Here is a 20,401-nt window from a genome sequence, read left to right as displayed (position 1 = left end):
CTGACTACTGTACCCCAATCGAACTAGGAAATAGTTTTACATTTTTTTAAAAGTCATTTTCAGTAATTTAAAATCGGGTTACTCACAGGCAGCGGACTGACACTGATTTATGATGCTTATTTTTTGTGATCAACCCATTTTGATTTGCAATAATCAAACCTTACCAATTTATCACTCTTAAATAGATCAAGGAATAATTTTAAAGCAATTTGTTTGGGGAAAAAAATATTTTAATACACTGCCCCATTGCACTTCTTCATGGCAGATTTTGCAGAATTTGACAGGTATTCTATTGCTCAGACTAGGCAGTTCACCATTAGCTTTATTGACTGCTGCTCTGCAGTGATTGAGTGTGTTGGGCATCCAGTCTTCATTTCTTGCAACTACATCCTTAGGTCCTTCAAACGACCTCCTGCATGCGGCACTTTATATTTCTTTTTATTAAGTTTCATCCACCAATTTCTGCCCACTAATATATTTCATTTAACTCATTCTTCAATTTCTGGGTGAATCCTTAAATTATAAAATCGACATCACATGCCTTAATTTGCAGGATACTAGTGAACCCATAAAGGTTGCCAAAAAACACAAGGCAGCTCATTTTAACTTGTGTACAAATTCCAAATAATAAATCTCCCCATTTCACGCTATAGTGCTAATGCAAGCACAGAAAGACAAGTATGGTCCTTTGTTCATTATAATGGATTATTACCAGAATGATTCAAATCCCAGCATTTCTGAATGATCGCCTGGTGGCCCATGTCTAATATTTTGGGAATCGTTTCTAATAAAATGGTCAGATTATGAACATGAATTTAGCGATTTTAAAATTTTAGCGGGACCCATCTGTTCAAATTGCTGTGTTCTAAAATCAATGTTCATGCCAACTAAATAATAATTAAATTTGTAGCACTGAAACTCAGCATTGAAATCACTTATATAATAACAAGAAACGCTGGAAATACACAGCAGGTCTGGCAGCATCTGTGGAGAGAGAAGCAGAGTTAACATTTCAGGTCAGTGACCCTTCTTCAGAACTGATGCTGCCAGACCTGCTGAGTATTTACAGCATTTTTTGTTTTTATTTCAGATTTCCAACATCCGCAGTAGTTTGCTTTTATTGAAATCACTTACCTGTCTCGTAACTCTCACTGTCAGTTTCATCACTGAAAATATCAGAGTCACTTCCAGCACTCTCATTTTTACAGTCAGTTCCAGCACTCAAAATCTTGTATTCAGTTCCATTGTTCAAGTTCGAGCTGTGACATTTGCGGCCTGTTGATAATGGTTGGCAGTTGCCATCAGTTTGGAAAGGACTGGGTTTACAATCTTTAGAAATCAAACAATAATGGCCCCAAACTGCCTTGCTGGAGATACAGTTTATAAAGAGTGCCAGGGGGAGGGGATGGGGGTGGGGGTCTGGAAATTTAATGGGATCTGGAAATACCAGAGGCTGGATTTTATTCTCCCCATGGTGTCAGATTCCCGGGTCGGGGGGGGTCGGGGTCTGAAGATGGCTGCAGATGAGGCTCCCCATAGACCTCGATGCCAGGAGAGCCCGACCCGATCCTCTTGGCGGTGGCGAGGCACCATGGTGCCCCCCTCCCACCACTGGGCCTCAATTAAAATATTCAAATCAAAAAAAAAACATTTAAATAGACTTACCTGCGATCTTGAGGACCCTCCGCGATCTTCAAATCCCCGTCTGGGGAAACGCGATGCCGCACTGGTGGCAAAGGGGAGGAGGTAAGTTTGTCAGTGCGGGGAGGTGGGGAGGGGGTATATGGTCAAATAGACGTAATGGTGTACGGGATGGTGGGAAAGGTTGAACTTAAACCTTTGTGCAGTTTGGGGTGGGGGGGGGGGGTCAGCTGTAAAAGATAAATGTTTTGATGGGGGGGGGGAAAGGGTAAATAGTTAATATAATTGTTATTGGGGGGTGGAAAAGGGGCATTATAAATTTATTTATTTAATTTTGGGGGTTTACTTCTTTAAAAATTTAGATGTGCCAGCAGGGCTGGCAGCCCTTTAAGAATGGCACCAGTGCCTGCACAAAGGCAGCTGCGCTATTGTTGAGGATGGACAGCCCACCCCCTCCATGTGATTGGAGGAGGGCGGGGTGGGCCACCCCAGCTATTTAAATGAGCCGCCGCGTAGGAGATTGCGGCGGCTCTTTGGCATGCGGGCTGAGATTGGCGGCAGGCTCTTAAAATTCAGCCCCAGGTCTCCATGCAGAACAGCAGCCAAAAGGAATTTCCTCTGGGGAGAAGGAGTGGGTGCAAGTTCCATCTGCCCCACAGAGGTTAATGATGTCAAAAGGAGGTGACTCCCACTCTTGAACATTCAGTGACCCGGCTGTCAGAAAGATGGCAGCATCCAAATTCTTGGAGGGGTAAAAGTGGGGCAAATTATACGTCATCAGTAGCAGTAACAAGCTTGTTTGTCCAAATGACATTTTCTTATTTTATAATTTCTTGTGAGTTTATTTACATTAAAACAGATGATGGGAACATCAGTATCAAATACTCAGGTGTGTCAGCTCATAACCAATATTTAACGGAAAATGATCCCTTGTGGAAGAAGTATAAATTTGTTGTCTTCAAAATTGATGGGCAATAGCTTTGCTCATTTAGACAGAGGAAAAAATATTAAAATGGTAATTAAATATACATATATATCATATATATATATATATATGTCTTTATCACTGCCTTGCCAACCATTTTAAACTGCCACTATACTAATATATTTGTATTGTTGCAAAGCTGTTTACAAAGCACATCAAAGGAAAAACATGAGTTCAATTAGGAGTTGGGGCCCAACTGACTCCCAACTGCACTAAAGCTGGAAAATCTAGGAAGTATTCAGATACTGTTTGAATTTTTTTTCAGTGTTATGGTCAATGTCAGCTTGTCAATATGGGAAATTCAAACTCTACCCTGCTCCTAGCTCTGCCCCTCAATGCCATCTCTGGTTCCACTATTCACTCCTACTCCTACTCCTAACTGACATTGCTGTATTGAAAAATGGAATTCTGATGTGGGCAGGAATTCTTTCCATAGTTTAGCAATTATTAGCTGCAGCACTCAACAGAATTCCAATTCTGGAGCAGCAACAGCATCTGGTAAGAGCTGGGAGTGACAGTAAGAGAGAAGGGAAGAAAAGGTGCAATACAAGTGGGAAGATTATAAAGAAGGGAAGGGAAAAGAAACTAAGAACATAAGAACATAAGAACATAAGAAATAGGAGCAGGACTAGGCCATTCAGCCCCTCAAGGCTGCCCCGCCATTCAATAAGATCATGGCTGATCTGTCCCAGGCCTCAACTCCTCTTTCGAGCCTGCTCTGCATAACCCTCGACTCCCCGAGATTTCAAAAATCTATCTACCTCCTTCCTAAATACATTTAGTGACAAAGTCTCCACAACTCTCTGAGGCAGAGAATTCCAGACATTCACCACCCTCTGAGAGAAGAAATTCCTTTGCATCTCCGTTTTAAATGAGTGTCCCCTTATTCTGTAACTACGTCCCCTAGTTCAAGATTCCCCCACCAGTGGAAACATATTCTCAACATCTACCCTGTCAAGTGCCCTTAAAATCTTATATGTTTCAATAAGATCACCTCTCATTCTTCTAAACTCCAATGAGTAAAGGCCTAACCTGTTTAGCCATTCTTGATAAGACAACCACTTTATCCCAGGAATCAGCCTCGTGAACCTTTTCTGAACTGCCTCCAATGCTAGTATATCTTTCCTTAAATATGGGGACCAAAACTGTACGCAGTACTCCAGGTGTGACCTCGCCAATACCCTGTACAGTTGTAATAAGACTTCCCTATTTTTAAACTCAAACCCCCTAGTAATAAAGTTCAAAATTCCATTTGCCTTCCAAGTTACTTGCTGCACCTGCATGCTAACTTTTTGTGTTTCATGCACAAGAACACCCAGATCCTTCTGTGCTGCAGTATTTTGTAGTCTTTCTCCATCTAAATAATAATCTGCCTTTTTATTCTTCCTACCAAAATTGATGACCTCGCACTTTCCCACATTGAACTCCATCTGCCAAGTTTTCGCCCACACTCACTTAACCTATCTATATCCCTTTGCAGATTCTTTGTGTCCTCATCACAACATGCCTTCCCACCTATTTTTCTATTGTCCGCAAATTTGGATACACTACACTCTGTCCCTTCCTCCAAGTCATTAATACAGATAGCAAATAGTTGAGGCCCTCGGACCAATCCTTGTGGCACCCCACTAGTTACGGCTTTCCAACCTGAAAAAGACCCATTAATCCCGGCTCTCCTCTTTCTGTGTGTTAGCCAATCCTCAATCCATGCCAACACATTACCCCCAATACCCTGAGCTCTTATTTTGTGCAATAACCTTTTATGTGGCACCTTATCGAAAGCCTTCTGAAAATCCAAATACACTACATCTACCGGTTTCCCTTTATCCACTCTGCTTGTTATATCCTCAAGAACTCTAAGAAATTTGTCAAGCATGATTTCCCCTTCATAAAACCATGTGGACTCTGTCTGATTGCATTATGTTTTTCTAAATGTCCTGCTATTTCTTCCTTAATAATGGACTCTAGCATTTTCCCAATGGCAGATGGTAAGCTAATTGGTCTGAATTTACTGGGCCACTTGGGAGACTGTCCAGAAGGCGGGGGCGCCCATAGAACTGTGACAGAAGGCGCGGAGGGCCCATTACCTTCCCGTCTCACCATGATTAAGTCAGGGGTGGGAAAGGCCAAAGGCTGCCTTCCCATCTAGAGGCCAATTGAAGTCTCTAAGTGCCCAATTATTGGCCACTTAAGGGCTTCTTCCCGACACTGCTGGAATTAAACCAGCAGCAGGGGGGGAGCCTCCCCCATTCTGGGAGGTTGCCCAGTAAAATGAGGCGAGCTCCCTGTGGGCTTGGGGGTGGCATCCTCTGTGGTCAATCTATGGCCCATGGTGGCAAGGCCCACCTGCATTGACACCCCTCCTGCCCTCAACTGCCACTCTCCCCCCAATCACGAGAGCCTGCCGGACTGGCTCTAGTGACCCCGCCTCTCTTACCTCTTGTCCTCGGGTCCAATGTTGGGCCTAGTCCCAGGCCTCCTGTAGCTCCCGGTGGCTCTGCCCATACTACTGAGCTGCTGGCCCTCTAATTGGCCGGCAGCTCTTGGAGGCAGGATCTCCCTCTTTAAAGGGATGGGGATCCCAGCACCAGGCACTTAGGTGCCTGAGTGCTATTGAATCGCACTGGTGGGGGCTCTGAAAGGACAAGACAGGGTTCCCCTCACATTTTAGGCCTGACGTGGCCGCCCTGCTGGCACAACTAAATCCAGCTCTAAGAGTTATGAATTATTTTGTAGAGCACACGCATACAAGTGCTTAATGGTTTATTTAAATAGGTGAGTAAAGAATTTGATCCAAACGTGCTAAATGCTTGCACACTAGTTTGCCAGGGTGTAATTTCCAGGGTGTAAAGGGATAGAATTAGCTTTTTGTCTCAATTATTTTTCATAAAAGTATTCACCAATAATATATGTAAGAATGAACTGTGGTTTGTGAATTTTCACACAAAGTATAAGAGGATATGTTACATGTAAGCTAAACTGTGAATGCATGCAAAAAGAGCAGGGCTGAAGAAGAAATGTTTCCTGTTATGAACTAGCAAAATGATTGTCACGTGATGTGATGAGAGGTGTTTTCCTTAAAATGTTGAATGATATTTTCATGGATTAATTTTCTAATAACTGTTTCACTGGTTCATTTGCATTTTGCGATGTAATAAAGATAGGATTTTTCATCAATAAAGTGATGGAAGGTGTTGTCGACAGTGCTATCAAGCAGCACTTGCTTAGCGATAACCTGCTCAGTGATGCTCAGTTTGGGTTCCGCCAGGGCCACTCAGCTCCTGACTTCATTACAGCCTTGGTTCAAACTTGGATAAAAGAGCTGAACTCTAGATGTGAGGTGAGGGTGACTGCCCTTGACATCAAGGCAGCATTTGACCAAGTATGGCATCAAGGAACCCCACCAAAGCTGAAGTCAGTGGGAATCAGGGGGAAAACTCTCCACTGGTTGGAAATATACATAGCACAAAGGAAGATGGTTGTGGCTGTTGGAGATCTATCTCTCAGCTCCAGGACAACACTGCAGGAGTTCCTCAAGGTAGTGTCCTCAGCCCAACCATTTTCAGCTGCTTCATAAGATCAGAAGTGGGGATGTTCGCTGATGATTGCACAATATTCAGCACCATTCGCGACTCCTCAGATACTGAAGCAGTCTGTATAGAAATGCAGCAAGACCTAGACAATATCCAGGCTTGGGCTGATAAGTGGCAAATAACGTTCGCACCACACAAGTGCCAGGCAATGACCATCTCCAACAAGAGAGAATCTAACCATTTACGCTTGACATTCAATGGCATTACGATTGCTGAAACCCCCACTATCAACATCCTGGGGGTTACCATTGACCAGAAACTGAACTGGAGTAGCCATATAAATACCGTAGCTTCAAGAGCAGGCCAGAGACTAGGAATTCTGCGGCAAGTAACTCACCTCCTAACTCCCCAAAGCCTGTCCACCATCTGCAAGGAACAAGTCAGGACTGTGATGGAGTATTCACCACTTGCCTGGATGGGTGCTGCTCCAACAATACGCAAGAAGCTCGACACCATCCAGGGCAAAGCAGCCCGCTTGATTGGCACACTATCCACAAACATTCACTCCCTCCACCACCGATGCACAGTGGCAGCAATGTATACCATTCTACAAGATGCACTCCACCAAGGCTGCTTCGACAGCACCTTCCATACTCGCGACCTCTACCACCTAGAAGGACAAGAGCAATAGGTGCATGGGAACATCACCTCCTTCAAGTTCCCCTCCAAGCCACACACCATCCTGACATGGAACTATATCGCCGTTCCTTCACTGTTGCTGAGTCAAAATCCTGGAACTCCCTTCCTAACAGTACTGTGGGTGTACCTACCCCACATGGACTGCAGCGGTTCAAGAAGGCAGCTCACCACCACTTTTTCAAGGGCAAGAAGGGATGGGCAATAAATGCTTGCCTGGCCAACGACACCCATATCCCTTGAACAAATAAAAAAAAATTGCCTAAGATAAAGTAGTAATCTGAGTAAACTTTAAAGGTGCCTAACTCAAATAGCTTAAAAATGCAGTGGTTTGAATAATTCTAAACTATAAGCTACATGTTTGAGTGGACCTTCCTGTCAAAACATGGATGGCGTCTTGAGGGATTGATTATCAGTGATCGATAACTGAAACTTGTCAGCCACATCAGCAATTGCTATTATTTGTAAAAGATCGATAATAAATGTAACAATGATGGTTCTTGGTTCAGTCCAGAGAGGGACTGGAAAAAGATGTCTTTACAAAATGTTAGGAAATACCTATTTAAAACTGAGCTCAAGGTGTTTAAACTTGCTGGATAAGTAGGAAACCCCAGAGTCTGAGCTGGTGCGGACAAAAATTATTGGTCTTAATGAGTCAGATGACCAGTACTTTGGGGGATTGGAAAAAAAGAGGGATTTGGGTAGTCAAGCACAGAATAGAAGACATGGCGAAGACACCTTAGCTTTTGTAGGTGGACGTTAGTGTTGGCTGGAGCCTATTAGTTAAAGAAGCTGAACAAGAAGAAGTAGATATGCTACTCTGTCCAGTAATCTAGCAGGTGATATATGATCTGTCTGGAACTGTAAATTACTGCCTAGACACTGTAATGTGTTAATCTCAGCTGTGTGCCGAAAATAGTTTTGCTGTAATTAGTATCAAGTTTGAGTCCCCGGAATTCTAAAAAGGGCAAGACTTACTTTGATCATTCTAGATTATTGTCGGCATTATTTCAATGCTATCCTACCCATTGCTATCCGACCCAGTGTTATCCTACCATTGTGTAAAAGCAAGCTAACTCAAAATTCTTGAATAAACAGCTTTGCTTATCGGAAGTGTAGCTCATACATGAGAAAAAAACATAATTGCAAGCATAGCTTATTGATACTTTTTTGAGAAATGGTAAGTGTTGTCAGTGTTTCAGTCTAATCTTCTGAAATTCCCTGTCTAGTACTGTATGGGATCATTCCTAAACTCAATATTCCCTGAAAAATCAATCAATATACACTGCATACTGATTTCCTCCTGTTTTCCTTTCTCTTCACATGTTATGAATAGGTTTTTAGCAAATAAAAAATTGTTTCAAAAAAGCTTTCCGACACGTAGCACCTGAAATTCCTGTAGTGGGAGAGGGCAAAATGTTGGTGGATTGCATTTGGGATGGGCCAGGAATTTGGGGCTGAACCTGAATCTGCCAGGTTTCTGCCCCATATCCGCCCTGTCCCAAATTCCAGTCTAGGGTTTGCAGATGAGCCTTTCACCCACTCCCCCTACGGCTAGGCTGAGACTTTGGGAGTGTGTTTAGAGAAGTTCCTGGGTTACCCTAGAAGTTCAACTCATTTTGCCATTTGACAGGCTTCATGGGGCTCACATCAGCTGAGAACTGGCATAAAGCCTGGTATGGGACCTAGAAAGGTTCAAGAGAGAAAGCTAAACAATTGCATATAGCATTGATTACCTTTGAAACATGTTTTGCTCCCTAAAAAGCAGAAGATAACATACCCAGCTGGCTCTTTCAGCCCTGGCCAGGACTGGAGTCCTACTGTCCCAGGGTGCCTCTCTGTCTAAAGCCAGCACGACAGTTTGGGCACTTCTGTTGCAGGTGCAATTGCCTGCTGCGCCTACAGAAATTGCTCCAGCCCTACAATTTGGAACTGCATCAACAGGCTTGGCTGAATGTATGGGAAGCCCATTGTGATGAACATTCAGCTGGGACCCTGGATATTGGAACGATGCTGCTTAAGATGACTCACCTCTTCAGATTGTTATGTTGATAAAATTGCAACTGATGTCTTAAATGTATACTTGCACTAAATAGGTAAAAAAAATTCTAAAGAATACTCAACATCACAACAAACCTGCTTCAGTAATCTCTCTGTCACCCTCCCGTCCCCCCTTGCTCTGCCCCCCCTCTGTCCCCCCCAACTCTGTCTCTCCTCTGTCATCCCCCCGTCCCCCCATCTCTGTCCCCCACTCTCTCTGTCCCCCACTCTCTCTGTCCCCCCTCTCTCTGGCCCCCCCTCTCTCTGGCCCCCCCACTCTCTGGCCCCCCCACTCTCCGTTCCCCCTCTCTCCGTACCCCTCCCCCGTCCTCCCCCTCTCTGTTCCACCCCTCTCTCTGTCTCCCCCTCTGTCCCCCCCTCTCTGTCCCCCTCTCTCTGTCTCCCCCACTGTCCCCCCCTCTCTGCCCCCCTCTCTCTGTCCCCCCCTCTCTCTGTCCCTCCCTCTCTCTGTCCCCCCTCTCTGTCCACCCCTCTCTCTGTCCCCCCTCTCTATGTCCCCCCCTCTCTCTGTCCTCCCTCTCTCTGTCCTCCCTCTCTCTGCCCCTCCCCCTCTCTGTCCCCCTCCCTCTGTCCCCCCTCTCTCTGTCCCTCCCTCTCTCTGTCCCCCCCCTTCTCTGTCCCCCCTCTGTCCCCCCTCTCTCTGTCCCCCTCTCTCCGTCCCCCCTCTCTCTGTCCCTCCCTCTCTGACCCCCTCTCTCTGTCCCTCCACTCTGTCCTCCCTCTGTCTGTCCCCCCCCCCTCTCTGTCCCCCCTCTCTGTCCCCCCTCTCTGTCCCCCCTCTCTCCGTCCCCCCTCTCTCTGTCCCTCCCTCTCTGACCCCCTCTCTCTGTCCCTCCACTCTGTCCTCCCTCTGTCTGTCCCCCCTCTCTCTGTCCCTCCCCCTCTCTGTCCCCCCTCTCTCTGTCCTCCCTCTCTCTGTCCACCCCCTCTCGGTCCCCTTCTCTGTCCCCCCTCTCTCTGTCCCCCCTCTCTCTGTCCCCCCCTCTCTGTCCCCCCTTCTCTCTGTCCCCCCTCTCTATGTCCCCCCCTCTCTGTCCACCCCTCTCTCTGTTCCCCCCCCCTCTCTCTGTCCCCCCCTCTCTCTGTCCCCCCCTCTCGCTGTCCCCCCCTCTCTCTGTCCCCCCTCTCTCTGTCCCCCCTCTCTCTGTCCTCCCTCTCTCTGCCCCTCCCCTTCTCTGTCCCTTCCTCTCTCTGTCCCCCCCTCTCTGTCCACCCCCCTCTCTGTCCTCCCTCTGTCCCCCCTCTCTCTGTCCCCCTCTCTCCGTCCCCCCTCTCTCTGTCCCTCCCTCTCTGACCCCCTCTCTCTGTCCCTCCCCCTCTCTGTCCCCCCTCTCTCTGTCCCCCCTCTCTGTCCTCCCTCTCTCTGCCCCCCCCTCTCTGTCCCCCCTCTCTGTTCCCCCTCTCTCTGTCCCTCCCACTCTCTGTCCCCCCTCTCTCTGTCCCTCCCCCTCTCTGTCCCCCCTCTCTCTGTCCTCCCTCTCTCTGTCCACCCTCTCTCTGTCCCCCCTCTCTCTGTCCCCCCTTCTCTCTGTCCCCCCTCTCTCTGTCCCCCTCTCTATGTCCCCCCCCTCTGTTCCTCCTCTCTCTGTACCCCCTCTCTCTGCCCCCCCTCTCTCTGTCCCCCCCTGTCTATCCCCCTCTCTGCCCCCCTCTCTGCCCCCCTCTCTCTCTCACCCCCATCTCTCTGTCCCCCCCTCTCTCTGTTCCCCCCCCATCTCCCCCCTCTCTCTGCCCCCCCCCACCGTTCCCCCCCTGTCCCCCCCCCCACCCCCCCGTCCATTGTGCATGTTCGAGCAGTTGCATTTGTAGGCTGTTTGTGTTGATTCACAAGTTCCACCATTCTGGCAAGGATTTGGTGTGCAGCTATTTGAAATGACCATTATTTCAAGTTCCTAGTCATGCCCCGAGGTTGTTCATGGTGAGCCTGAATGTACACTATTTTAGAACGGGAGGGGCAACATCTGTGTTTGTATATTCTAGGACAGTGCAAAACATGTTGATATTTGCCAATTGTGCACAAATTTAAATGAGGTGCAGATGATATTAAAACATACTGAGAAAATAAAGAGTGGAGTATTGGAGTTTAGCTGCTGGTTTTTTTTTATTCATTCATGGGATGTGGGCGTCGCAGGCCAGGCCAGCATTTATTGCCCATCCCTAATTGCCCTTGAACTGAGTGGCTTGCTGGGCCATTTCGAGGGCATGTAAGAGTCAACCACATTGCTGCGGGTCTGGAGTCACATGTAGGCCAGACCAGGTAAGGACAGCAGATTTCCTTCCCTAAGGACATTAGTGAACCAGATGGTTACTTATGGGCAAAAATTAAGAAGTTTATCACAAAAGTCCTGAAGTGATAAATTAAGGCTGACATTTTCTCATTAATTGTAGTAAGGAATGAATAGTATTACATCTATGGATTTGTTGAATGTAGCGAGCAGTGAAATAGGAAGGAATGTAGCTGGTAGCTTATTATTAAATGCGGAGAGTAACTGAATTCATAATAGAATGTAAGTTTTTTATTATTGAATATACTTAGGTGTTGCATACAAAGTAGTGGAGTTGTGGATGTCAGTTTCCCAGAGGATGCGGCAGAATAGAGGGAGTTTTGGGAATTTGAGTGCATTTGCAAAATGGAAAGTCATGAAATAGAAATAAAAGCAGGTCAGTGATTATCTGCAGTGCTGTAACCCCATATGGCACCACATTTAACTGGGAAGAATAGTTATTTGTTCTCTGTTTTGAAAACAAATGATTGAATAAGAAAGGTTTATTTTAGTGCTTTGCTGTAGGCATGGTGCAGCTTGACAGTGGGTTGAGAGGTTAGTGGGGCATTTTGCTGTGCTCAAAATCTTAGTGAAGGGCACTTATATCCCACAAGTGTGTAGAGGCTGCAGCGAGACATTAAGGAGCCTGGAAAATATGGTAAGCAACCAGATTTTACCTGCCATTGGAGACAGGAACGGAGGCAGGGTGGCAAACAAAATTGAAAGGGTTGCTGTTCCCGACATTGATCCCCTGTCATTTTCTCCCGATGGCCTTCCTGCCTCCACTCCGATTTTGTGGAGGAAGGAGGGGCTCGCAACTGCGTGGAGAGGCTGCCAGGCGAGACCTAGAGGCCTGCTAGCAGGGTCAGGGGGTGGGGTCCCTCCTTTGGGGGCAATCCATGGAGAAACCCCCCCCTCACCCCCCCCAACAGCAGGACTGCCTGTTAGGCCTCGAACCACAAGCAGGACTGAAGGTTTTAGGTGAGAAATGGGCTGCATGCTGGCAGTTCAAAATCCCCACCACGACTTCCTTTATATGAAGCACTTAATTTGATGGCCTGATCAAGAATTAACTAATCTGTACCATGCAGGTTATACTTAAGAGTGGGACTTGAATCCAGATGCCCTGAATGTGCATCCAGCAATCTGCTGCAGATTTCCGAGACTAAAATTCTTCATATCTGATTAGCTATGCCAATCAGCAGTAAAGATCGGCAACTATTCCTTAGGAAAATACATTCTGCCTTACTTAATACTAGGGATAAAAATCCATTCGCAATAATTTGAGAATCCTGCAATCCTGCAGGATTGATTGTCCTGGGCTTTGATCGAAACTCCAAGGCAATCCAGCTTTCAGTCCGACACTCTGGATGATACAAATAAAAGGATTTACTAATCCCTGGCGAGATGACCTTGGGCTAGAATGGTGCATTTAGCACCATCTGAGATCCTTATCATCCACAGACCAGTGTATTTGGATGTACTATTCAGAGCTGAACCCTTATATAACCTCCTCCCTATGAAACTGATATAATGGCCACATAAAACTTAAGATCCCCAAACCATCTGACATCATGAACTTTCCTTTCTTAAACTCACGCATACATGTCGAATGAAAAGTGTAAGTTTAGTTTCAGCAATCAATCATGTAGTAGGTGTGTTTCATTAACAAGGTTTACTATTATTTTAGTCAAACCACCTAAAGGCCTGTAAGGGCATGTTGGCTCTCAGGAGCCCAATTCCTTTCAATGATACTTGAGTTTAAGCCTCACTGGAAAGCCAATAGCAATTTTATCATTAGTGCTTTACATTTGAAATTATAGAAATTTAAAAATTTGAATAACACAATTTTCTACATTTGTGACACGAGACCAAATTGACCTTCCAAATTTTCAACCCTTATTAATACTGGAAATTGAATTGTGATGGACTTACTAAACAAGCACAATCTCCTTGTTATTGATACACTTACACAGAAAATTGTTGGAATGCTGAACTTACATCAATCAAAATAATTTATACAATTCACTTTGTATAATTAAGACAATTTGGGCCCGATTTTAATTCACTCAAAACCCATTCACTTAAACAGAGTTAAAATCGGGTGCATTGTTTTAATGCATACAGAAAATTAACACTACCTACCAAATGATGAGTGTGAGAGGGCTTGCTGTATGGAGAGAAACAAAATTCTCAAATAAGTCAAATGTTACACTAATACTAACTATTTTAATTTTCTTACAGCACAAATGGCATCAAGTCTTAAACAAAAATGATTAGAAGTATGTGTCAATTCAGATGAACGTGGTAGGGCATTTTTTCTCACAAACTTATTATGTTCCTTCTGCGTCTTTATTAATTTAAACTCCTGTACACCTCTGGTTTTAAAAATAAGCTGAAGGAGGTCTGGTATAAAGAAAGAGGCGTTGGCTGACCATTATGAGCGCGTCACAAATCACAGCTGCTCGCTCTGATCTCAGCGGTCTTCAGCAGCGGATGTGCCGTCACTGAGTCCCCACGATATTTCACACGGGAGCTCATTTAAATGGGGAGGTCCCCAATGACATAGGGGGGCGGCCGCTCCGTCCCCGGCAACGGCGTCTGGTGTGACAGCGCAGGTGCCGGCGCCATTTTTAAAAGGCTTCAGTTAGAATCAAATTTTTAAAGGTGCCGGTGTCCAGAAATAACAAACAAAATGTCAGAAATACTTTCAAACCCCTTTCCAACCCTCCCCACCACCCCCCCACCACTCTGAGTTATCAATTAATGAAATAACCCATCCCCCCCAAAAAAACTTGTTAAAATTACAAACTTTCAACCCCCAACTTCAACACCTTTGACCCTCAAGCCCTTCCCACCATCCCCACACCCAATCGGAGCAGTTTTCCCCTCTCCCCCACCGCTCCCACGCTGAGATTTTCACTCTTCTCCCCTCTGCACAATTGTCATACCTCAGAACTTCGAACTGAGTTCTGAAGGCATGGGAGTTCCAGCCGGCGACTGGAATATCGGCGTGGGACGGCTGACGGTTCAAGGTGAGTTATTTTGCATTTATTTTAATTCATTTTAATATTTAAATGAAGGCCCCACCGATGAGCGGCGGGAGGGTTGGGGGTCGCACCAAGGCCTCGCCGCCGCCGGTAAAATGTGGTGAGGCCTTCTTGGTGGCAGAGGTTGTGTTGGGCCTCCCCTGGAAGAATTTTCCGGGCACCCTCGCCAGTACCCCTGATGCCAGAGTGCTCATAAAATTCAACCCATTTTGTCCGTGTAAGCATACAAAATTTCACATCTGAATTTGACAGACATCCATTTTTCACACAATGAAATTACTTTAAGAGAATGAAATGCCAATTTAGAATTTAGAAGGAGTCAGGAGAACATTAGAGGGCTGAATTTTACACCCCCAAAGAGCGGGAAGGTGGCAGGGGGGGGTTGGTGTAAAATGGAGCGGGAGGCTTGGGGGGTCCTGCCCGACCCACTCCCACGCCTGCCGCCACTTTATGCAGGCCGGCTGTGGTGAAAAATGGCCCACCCTCCAGGCCAATCAAAGCCCTTCAGTGGCCACAATGGCCACTTGAGGGCCTTCGCCCGCCTCTGTTAGGATTTTAAGCATGGCAAGCGGGCATCCTAGACCCAAGAAAAGCCACCTGACAAAAGCAGGCGGCTTCCTGACAGCCTGGGGGGTTGGAGGGGGTGCCCTCATGATCAGGCACCCTGTGCCCGATGAAGGGCCGCCCCTGCTGTCCCAACCACCCCCAATACATCCACCACCCCCCCACCAGCGCCCCCAGTCGCTTCAAGCAACCACCGTTGCCTTGCTGGGACCCGACCAATCACCCCGGTGAGGCAACAATAACTTACCTTAGGTCCGGGGCTCCCCGACATCTTCTTCTGCAGGCTGGGCTGCAGTCTGAGCAGTGGCCAGCGCTTCCAGTGGTGCTGCTGGGACAGAGATCTGCCGGCCCGCTGATTGGCCAGCAGCTCTGTTAGGCGGGACTTCCTGCTTCAAGCAGGTGGAAGCCCGGCCTCAGAGCAATTAAAGGCCGGGGACCCGCAAAATACGGGTCGGATACCTAGGCCAGGAGGTAGCGGGTCGGTGGCCGGCTCCCATCCGCCAAGGGTTAAATCCCAGCTAGAGAGTGTGAAACAAGCTAAGACAAGTGACCCACTGAGCTAAATTCTTACACAGCCCATAGGCTCTATACTGACCATTCCCTTGTGGGCGGCACTGTGGCGCAGTGGTTAGCACCGCAGCCTCACAGCTCCAGCGACCTGGGTTCAATTCTGGGTACTGCCTGTGTGGAGTTTGCAAGTTCTCCCTGTGTCTGCGTGTGTTTCCTCCGGGTGCTCCGGTTTCCTCCCACATGCCAAAGACTTGCAGGTTGAAAGGTTAATTGGCCTTTATAAATTGACCCTAGTATTGGTAGGTGGTAGGGGAGTATAGGGACAGGTGGGGATGTGGTAGGAATATGGGATTAGTGTAGGATTAGTATAAATGGGTGGTTGATGGTCGGCACAGACTCGGTGGGCCGAAGGGCCTGTTTCAGTGCTGTATAACTAAACTAACTTACGTAACCTTTTAATGCAACTGAAGAGGTAGGGCTCTTCCTAAGTTCCTACCTATTCCACCATTGTTAGTTTATAGCTAAGATTGTACCTCAACACCATTTTCCTGCCTTTCATCCGTATCCCTTGATATTTTTACCTAATAAAAAGTGTCAGAGTTGAGACTGTGGCAGTCTGCCTCCTCTGGCACTGGCTTCAGCCAGCAATACCTCGAGAGATAGATTGGAGAATCCGAGGCTCCTTGTACCTGCTGACTCCTTCAAGAATGCTGCTTCTGCGTGCTTCTGCTTTAGACATTGCTGCTGCTCAGAAAGTGATGCTGTCCTTTAACTGGCTTCATCCTTTCGAAGGTTGCACCAGACTCAATTTCCCTCCCTCCCAGGAGTGGTAATACTGCTCCAAACCCCTCACTGTGTATCAAAGGAGGAAATTGCAGTGAATTAGCAGTAGGTTCACATTGGAAGGCAGTGAGCCCTAGTGATCAGAGCAGAATATTGTGTGGAAGTGAAATGAGGACAATTAAAGGGGTTTGTCAGAATGGAAGAACAAAAATACTTAAAACCTTTGGAAAGGCTCAGAAGCTATCACAATCAATTAGCAGCCTTTCTTAAGGCTGAAGGGGTATAAGAAATAATGGACAAAAATGAAAAATCGCTTCATTGATGCCAACATGGATCTAATGTTGGAGGCCATGAGGGAGGGGAGGGAGGCCCTCTTCACAGAGGGTGGCAGGAGGAAGCCATTGCATCACGCCGAACACTATGGTCGTGACTGGGGTGTGTTCTTCCTGTCCCTGTCTGTTCTTTTGCTGCCAAGGGTGTTGCTCCTCATCACCACTGGGCACAATATCTGATAGTTGTGCCCCCATTGCCAGCGGAGCCTTCCTTTTGGATAGGTGACCATTCTATTGTGTCTGGCAGCCTTGCCCCCTGCTCTTCTGCCCCCACAATGCCAGGGGCATGATGACCCCATTTAATGCCTGAGCACTGAGTGTGCATTCTCCTCACCACCTGCACAGCACCAAGAGCACCCCCTTTTCTCAGGCTGAGTCCCCCTCTGCCCCACTGACCCTCTTATTGTGGCCACTGTAATTCCCTGGGGCAGCTATGACTGGCTCCCCACTCTGTACCTGCCTCCCTTCAGCTGGTCAGCAACAGACAGTGCTTGTAACCTGTCCCCTTCAAAATTGCAGCCTCCACCGCTGACAAGCTCTTAACGAGCTTCTTAAGTACTTTCTCGTCCCCCCCCAGCCCTGGTAAACAGCGTCTCGAAACTGACATGCCGGGGGTATTTTCTTGTACCCCCCACCTCCGACCCCAACCACGGGGGGGGCTCGAAAATTCAGCCCCAGATCTTTGTTCGCCAGCATTTTTGAAGCAAAATGTAGATAAAGTGGTCCAATTTAATAGCACTTTGTCATGTGCCTAAATACAACCAGGTGATATTCATCCCTGGCAGCTGCCTTAAACAGGCATCAGGTCTCTTGCATTTGCTAATGAGGATCCGAATGACTATTTAAAGACTCTTCTCTAAAATTGTTGGAAATTTCATGCACTGGCATGCAGAAGCGACACCTTGAGTGAGTTGATACGACCACGTGAGAAAGGGGTGTAGGGTTCCCTCTCTGCCTTCACCTGGTCTTATCATAATAGGGTTGAATTTTAAACACACTGTTTTTTTAAATCTCTACCTTCGTGAATCCTTGTTCACTAACTTCCGATTACAAGGCAAAGAAGCTAGCCAAATAGGTTTTCTTAGGTTTAAAGAAAAAAGGTTGAACTTTATTAAACTTAAACTCTAATTGGGTCAACGCCTATGGATACGGGACATGCCCATGCCAGCATGCATACGTGATAAACACATGCAGATAGAGACAGAAAAGAGCAGAAGAAATAAAGTGGAAAAGTATGAGGCAATATCTGAAGATGATTTTGGTTACTGTTCTTCGAGCTTGCTGTAAATTCCTTGATTGTAGGTAGGTCTTGCTTTTCGTTGGGGCCCAGTATTCTTAAACCTTGTTCGATGTAGGAGACTTTTCTCTCTTGAAGTTCATGTGTCCTCAGTTGATCCAGAGGCTTGTGAGAAAGAGATGGGAGCAGAGAGGAGAGGTCTTCTCACTCCAGGAGCAAACAGTCTTTTTTGAGTTCAAAAGCTCTGTGGCTAGTTCAAAAAACCCTGGTCCAGCCAGTTAGTCATGTGACCAGCTGATTTAACCAGTCCTGGCTTTTGTGGATTGTATCACCTGAGCAGTCTATGGAATCCTCTTCCTTACACCTTCAATGGCTGGTGATCAAAATCCATTGTGGGTTGAATGTGTCAGGGAACAAAGTGATTCCTGACAATGCAGCCATCCACTGACGTCATCAGGCTGCGCCAAGGTGCACACATGCACAGACGGGCTCCTGCTCTCTGTGCGTGCGCTGCGTTCCGACTTGCCAGGACTGGTTAGCGCATGCGCCGATGAAGTCATGGAATGGACCTTTGTCTCCACAAGCACTGTATGTTAGTATGCAAATATTTTTCAGCTAAGTGTCTGGCGGGCCTTGTAACAGGCCTTCTCTTCTTCCCAGCAACAGTTTAAAATCAATGTTCATATGACAAAATTAATATGCTCCATTCTTGGCAGGTGGGGGCCTGCATAACAGAGTCAACAGGTACAAGGGCCCTTAGATTCATAAATGTACTCTCTATATGTGTTCCTAACTGGAGTTAGCACTCGAGGACATGATTTCCACAGCTTCAACTCTGCTCCAGATCTTCCAGTTTTCAAAATAAATGCATTTTAAAAATTACATCCCTAGTCCTCCCAAAGGAAATGATTAACTTAAATGACCATTGTACTCTTATTGACCTAAACTGTACTTAGCTAATTAATTAACTTATAATATATGTATAGTTGTAACTTATTTATATTCAAATTCATAATGCATTTTCACATGCTCTAACATCTTAACTAGAAAACATTTTGAAAATGAGAAGGAAAGTCCAATTATTTCAACAAAAATTTTTGGATCAGGTACTTACAGTCAATGAAACTATTGCAAACCAGGTTAAAAAGCTGCCGCCAGAAAACTTTGCTGCCAGTGCCATCATTGTGAGAAAACGCTAACTGTGTGAACACTCTGTAAGTGGCCACTGCTGCAGTTAAAAACATTCACCTTTTTATCAAGATCAAAGTCTAAGTGGACAGATGTCTTCCATTAACCGTTATTCAAATAAAAATGATTGGAATGTATACAGATACTGGGTAATATTGAACAAGTGGGAGCTATGTTTTTTAGCAATGGGAACATTTAGAGGTGAGCTGACGGAGGCCTTTAAAATTATGAATGTGTTGGAAAGGTCAGGTTTGGAGAGAATGTTTCCACTTGTGGAAGAATCCAAAACTAAAGGCCATGAATACAAGATAGTTACTAATAAATCCCATATAGTAATAAGGAGATTTTTTTTTTACTCAGATAGTGGTGAGAATGTGGAACATGTTATCACAGGAAATGGTTTTGGCAAATAGCTTGGATGCTTTCAAAAGGAAAGAAGATACGTACATGAGAGAAAAGGGAACAGAAAGCTGAAAGGTTGAGATGAGGCAGGTGGAATAGGAGGAGACTCATGTGGTGTATAAACACCAGCACAGGCTAGTTGGGCATAATAGCCTGTTTCCGTGCTGTATATCCTGTGAAATGTAATACCCACCAACTCAAGAAACCTTTGGATGGACAGGCCCTTCAGCTCATTTGATCTCACCTTTCCAAAACACCCAACCAAATCAACCTTTAGTTATAAAAACATAAAATGCTGGAAATACTCAGCAGGTCATGCAGCATCTGTGGCAAGAGGAACAGAGTTAACATTTCAGGTCAATGACCTGTTATCAGAACTGGAAGAAGTTAGAAGTTTAACAGTTTGTTAACAAGTATGAACACAGGAAAAGTGGAGAGTGGGGTTTGGAGGAGGGGAAGAAAGAACGAAAGGGAAATTCTATGATAGGATGAAGGCCAAGACTGATTAAATGACAAAAGGGATAATTGGTGCAAGTTAAAAGGGGGTGGTAATGGGACAAGTAAAGAAACAAAAGATGGCACTACAAAAACTGTAAATGGCAACAGAGGAATCATTACCAATGGGTGCTGTCCAAAAAAATGAGAGTAGCGGCTGCAATCTGAAATTGTTGTACTCGCCGTTGAGTCTAGAAGGTTGTAAAGTTCCTTATGAAAAGGTGAGGTGCTGTTCCTTGAGCTTCCGTTGAACTTCATTGAAACAGTGTGGGAGGCCGAGGACAGGGAGGTCAGAGTGAGAGTGAGATGGAGAATTAAATTAGCAAGTAACTGGAAGTGCAGGGTCATGCTTGCAGACTGAACGGAGGTGTTCACCAAAGCGATCACCCTATCTGCATTTGGATCCCTCAATGTAGAGGAGATTGCATCATGAGTGTGACTACAATATGATAAAATGAAAGAAGTACAAGTAAATCGCTGTTTCATCTGGTAGGGGTGTTTGGTGTTGTGGATGGCGGGAATCGAAGAGGAGAAAGGGCAGGTGCTGCATCTCCTACACTTGCACAGAGGGTACTGTGAAAAGGGGAGGGGCTGTTGGGGGTGATTGAAGAGTGTCACAGAGGGAACAGTCTCTTTGGAATGCTGAGAGGGGAGGGGAAG

At 46.1% G+C, this 20,401-nt stretch overlaps 1 protein-coding gene across 4 annotated transcripts in view; it reads right to left on the bottom strand.

Moving 5' to 3' along the window:
- Window positions 1–18,904, bottom strand: part of LOC137380955 (hyaluronan-binding protein 2-like) — a 59,698-nt gene extending 40,794 nt beyond the window's left edge. For 3 of the 4 annotated variants that reach the window (XM_068053368.1, XM_068053370.1, XM_068053372.1), the window contains exons 1-3: window positions 18,771–18,903; window positions 13,326–13,350; window positions 1,135–1,275 (exon numbers count right to left, since the gene is read on the bottom strand). In XM_068053368.1, the coding sequence (XP_067909469.1) occupies window positions 1,135–1,275; window positions 13,326–13,350; window positions 18,771–18,839 (235 nt within the window). In that variant the 5' untranslated portion in view covers window positions 18,840–18,903. Of the gene's footprint in view, window positions 1–1,134; window positions 1,276–13,325; window positions 13,351–18,770 lie in introns of all 4 variants that reach the window. The other variant, XM_068053371.1, reaches the window with a different exon arrangement.
- Window positions 18,905–20,401: the final 1,497 nt, after the last annotated feature.

Source organism: Heterodontus francisci, chromosome 20 (genome assembly GCF_036365525.1).
Source record: "Heterodontus francisci isolate sHetFra1 chromosome 20, sHetFra1.hap1, whole genome shotgun sequence".
Lineage (NCBI taxonomy): Eukaryota > Metazoa > Chordata > Chondrichthyes > Heterodontiformes > Heterodontidae > Heterodontus > Heterodontus francisci.
Note: the sequence above shows the minus strand (reverse complement) of the source record. Positions and strands in the feature narration are given on the sequence as shown.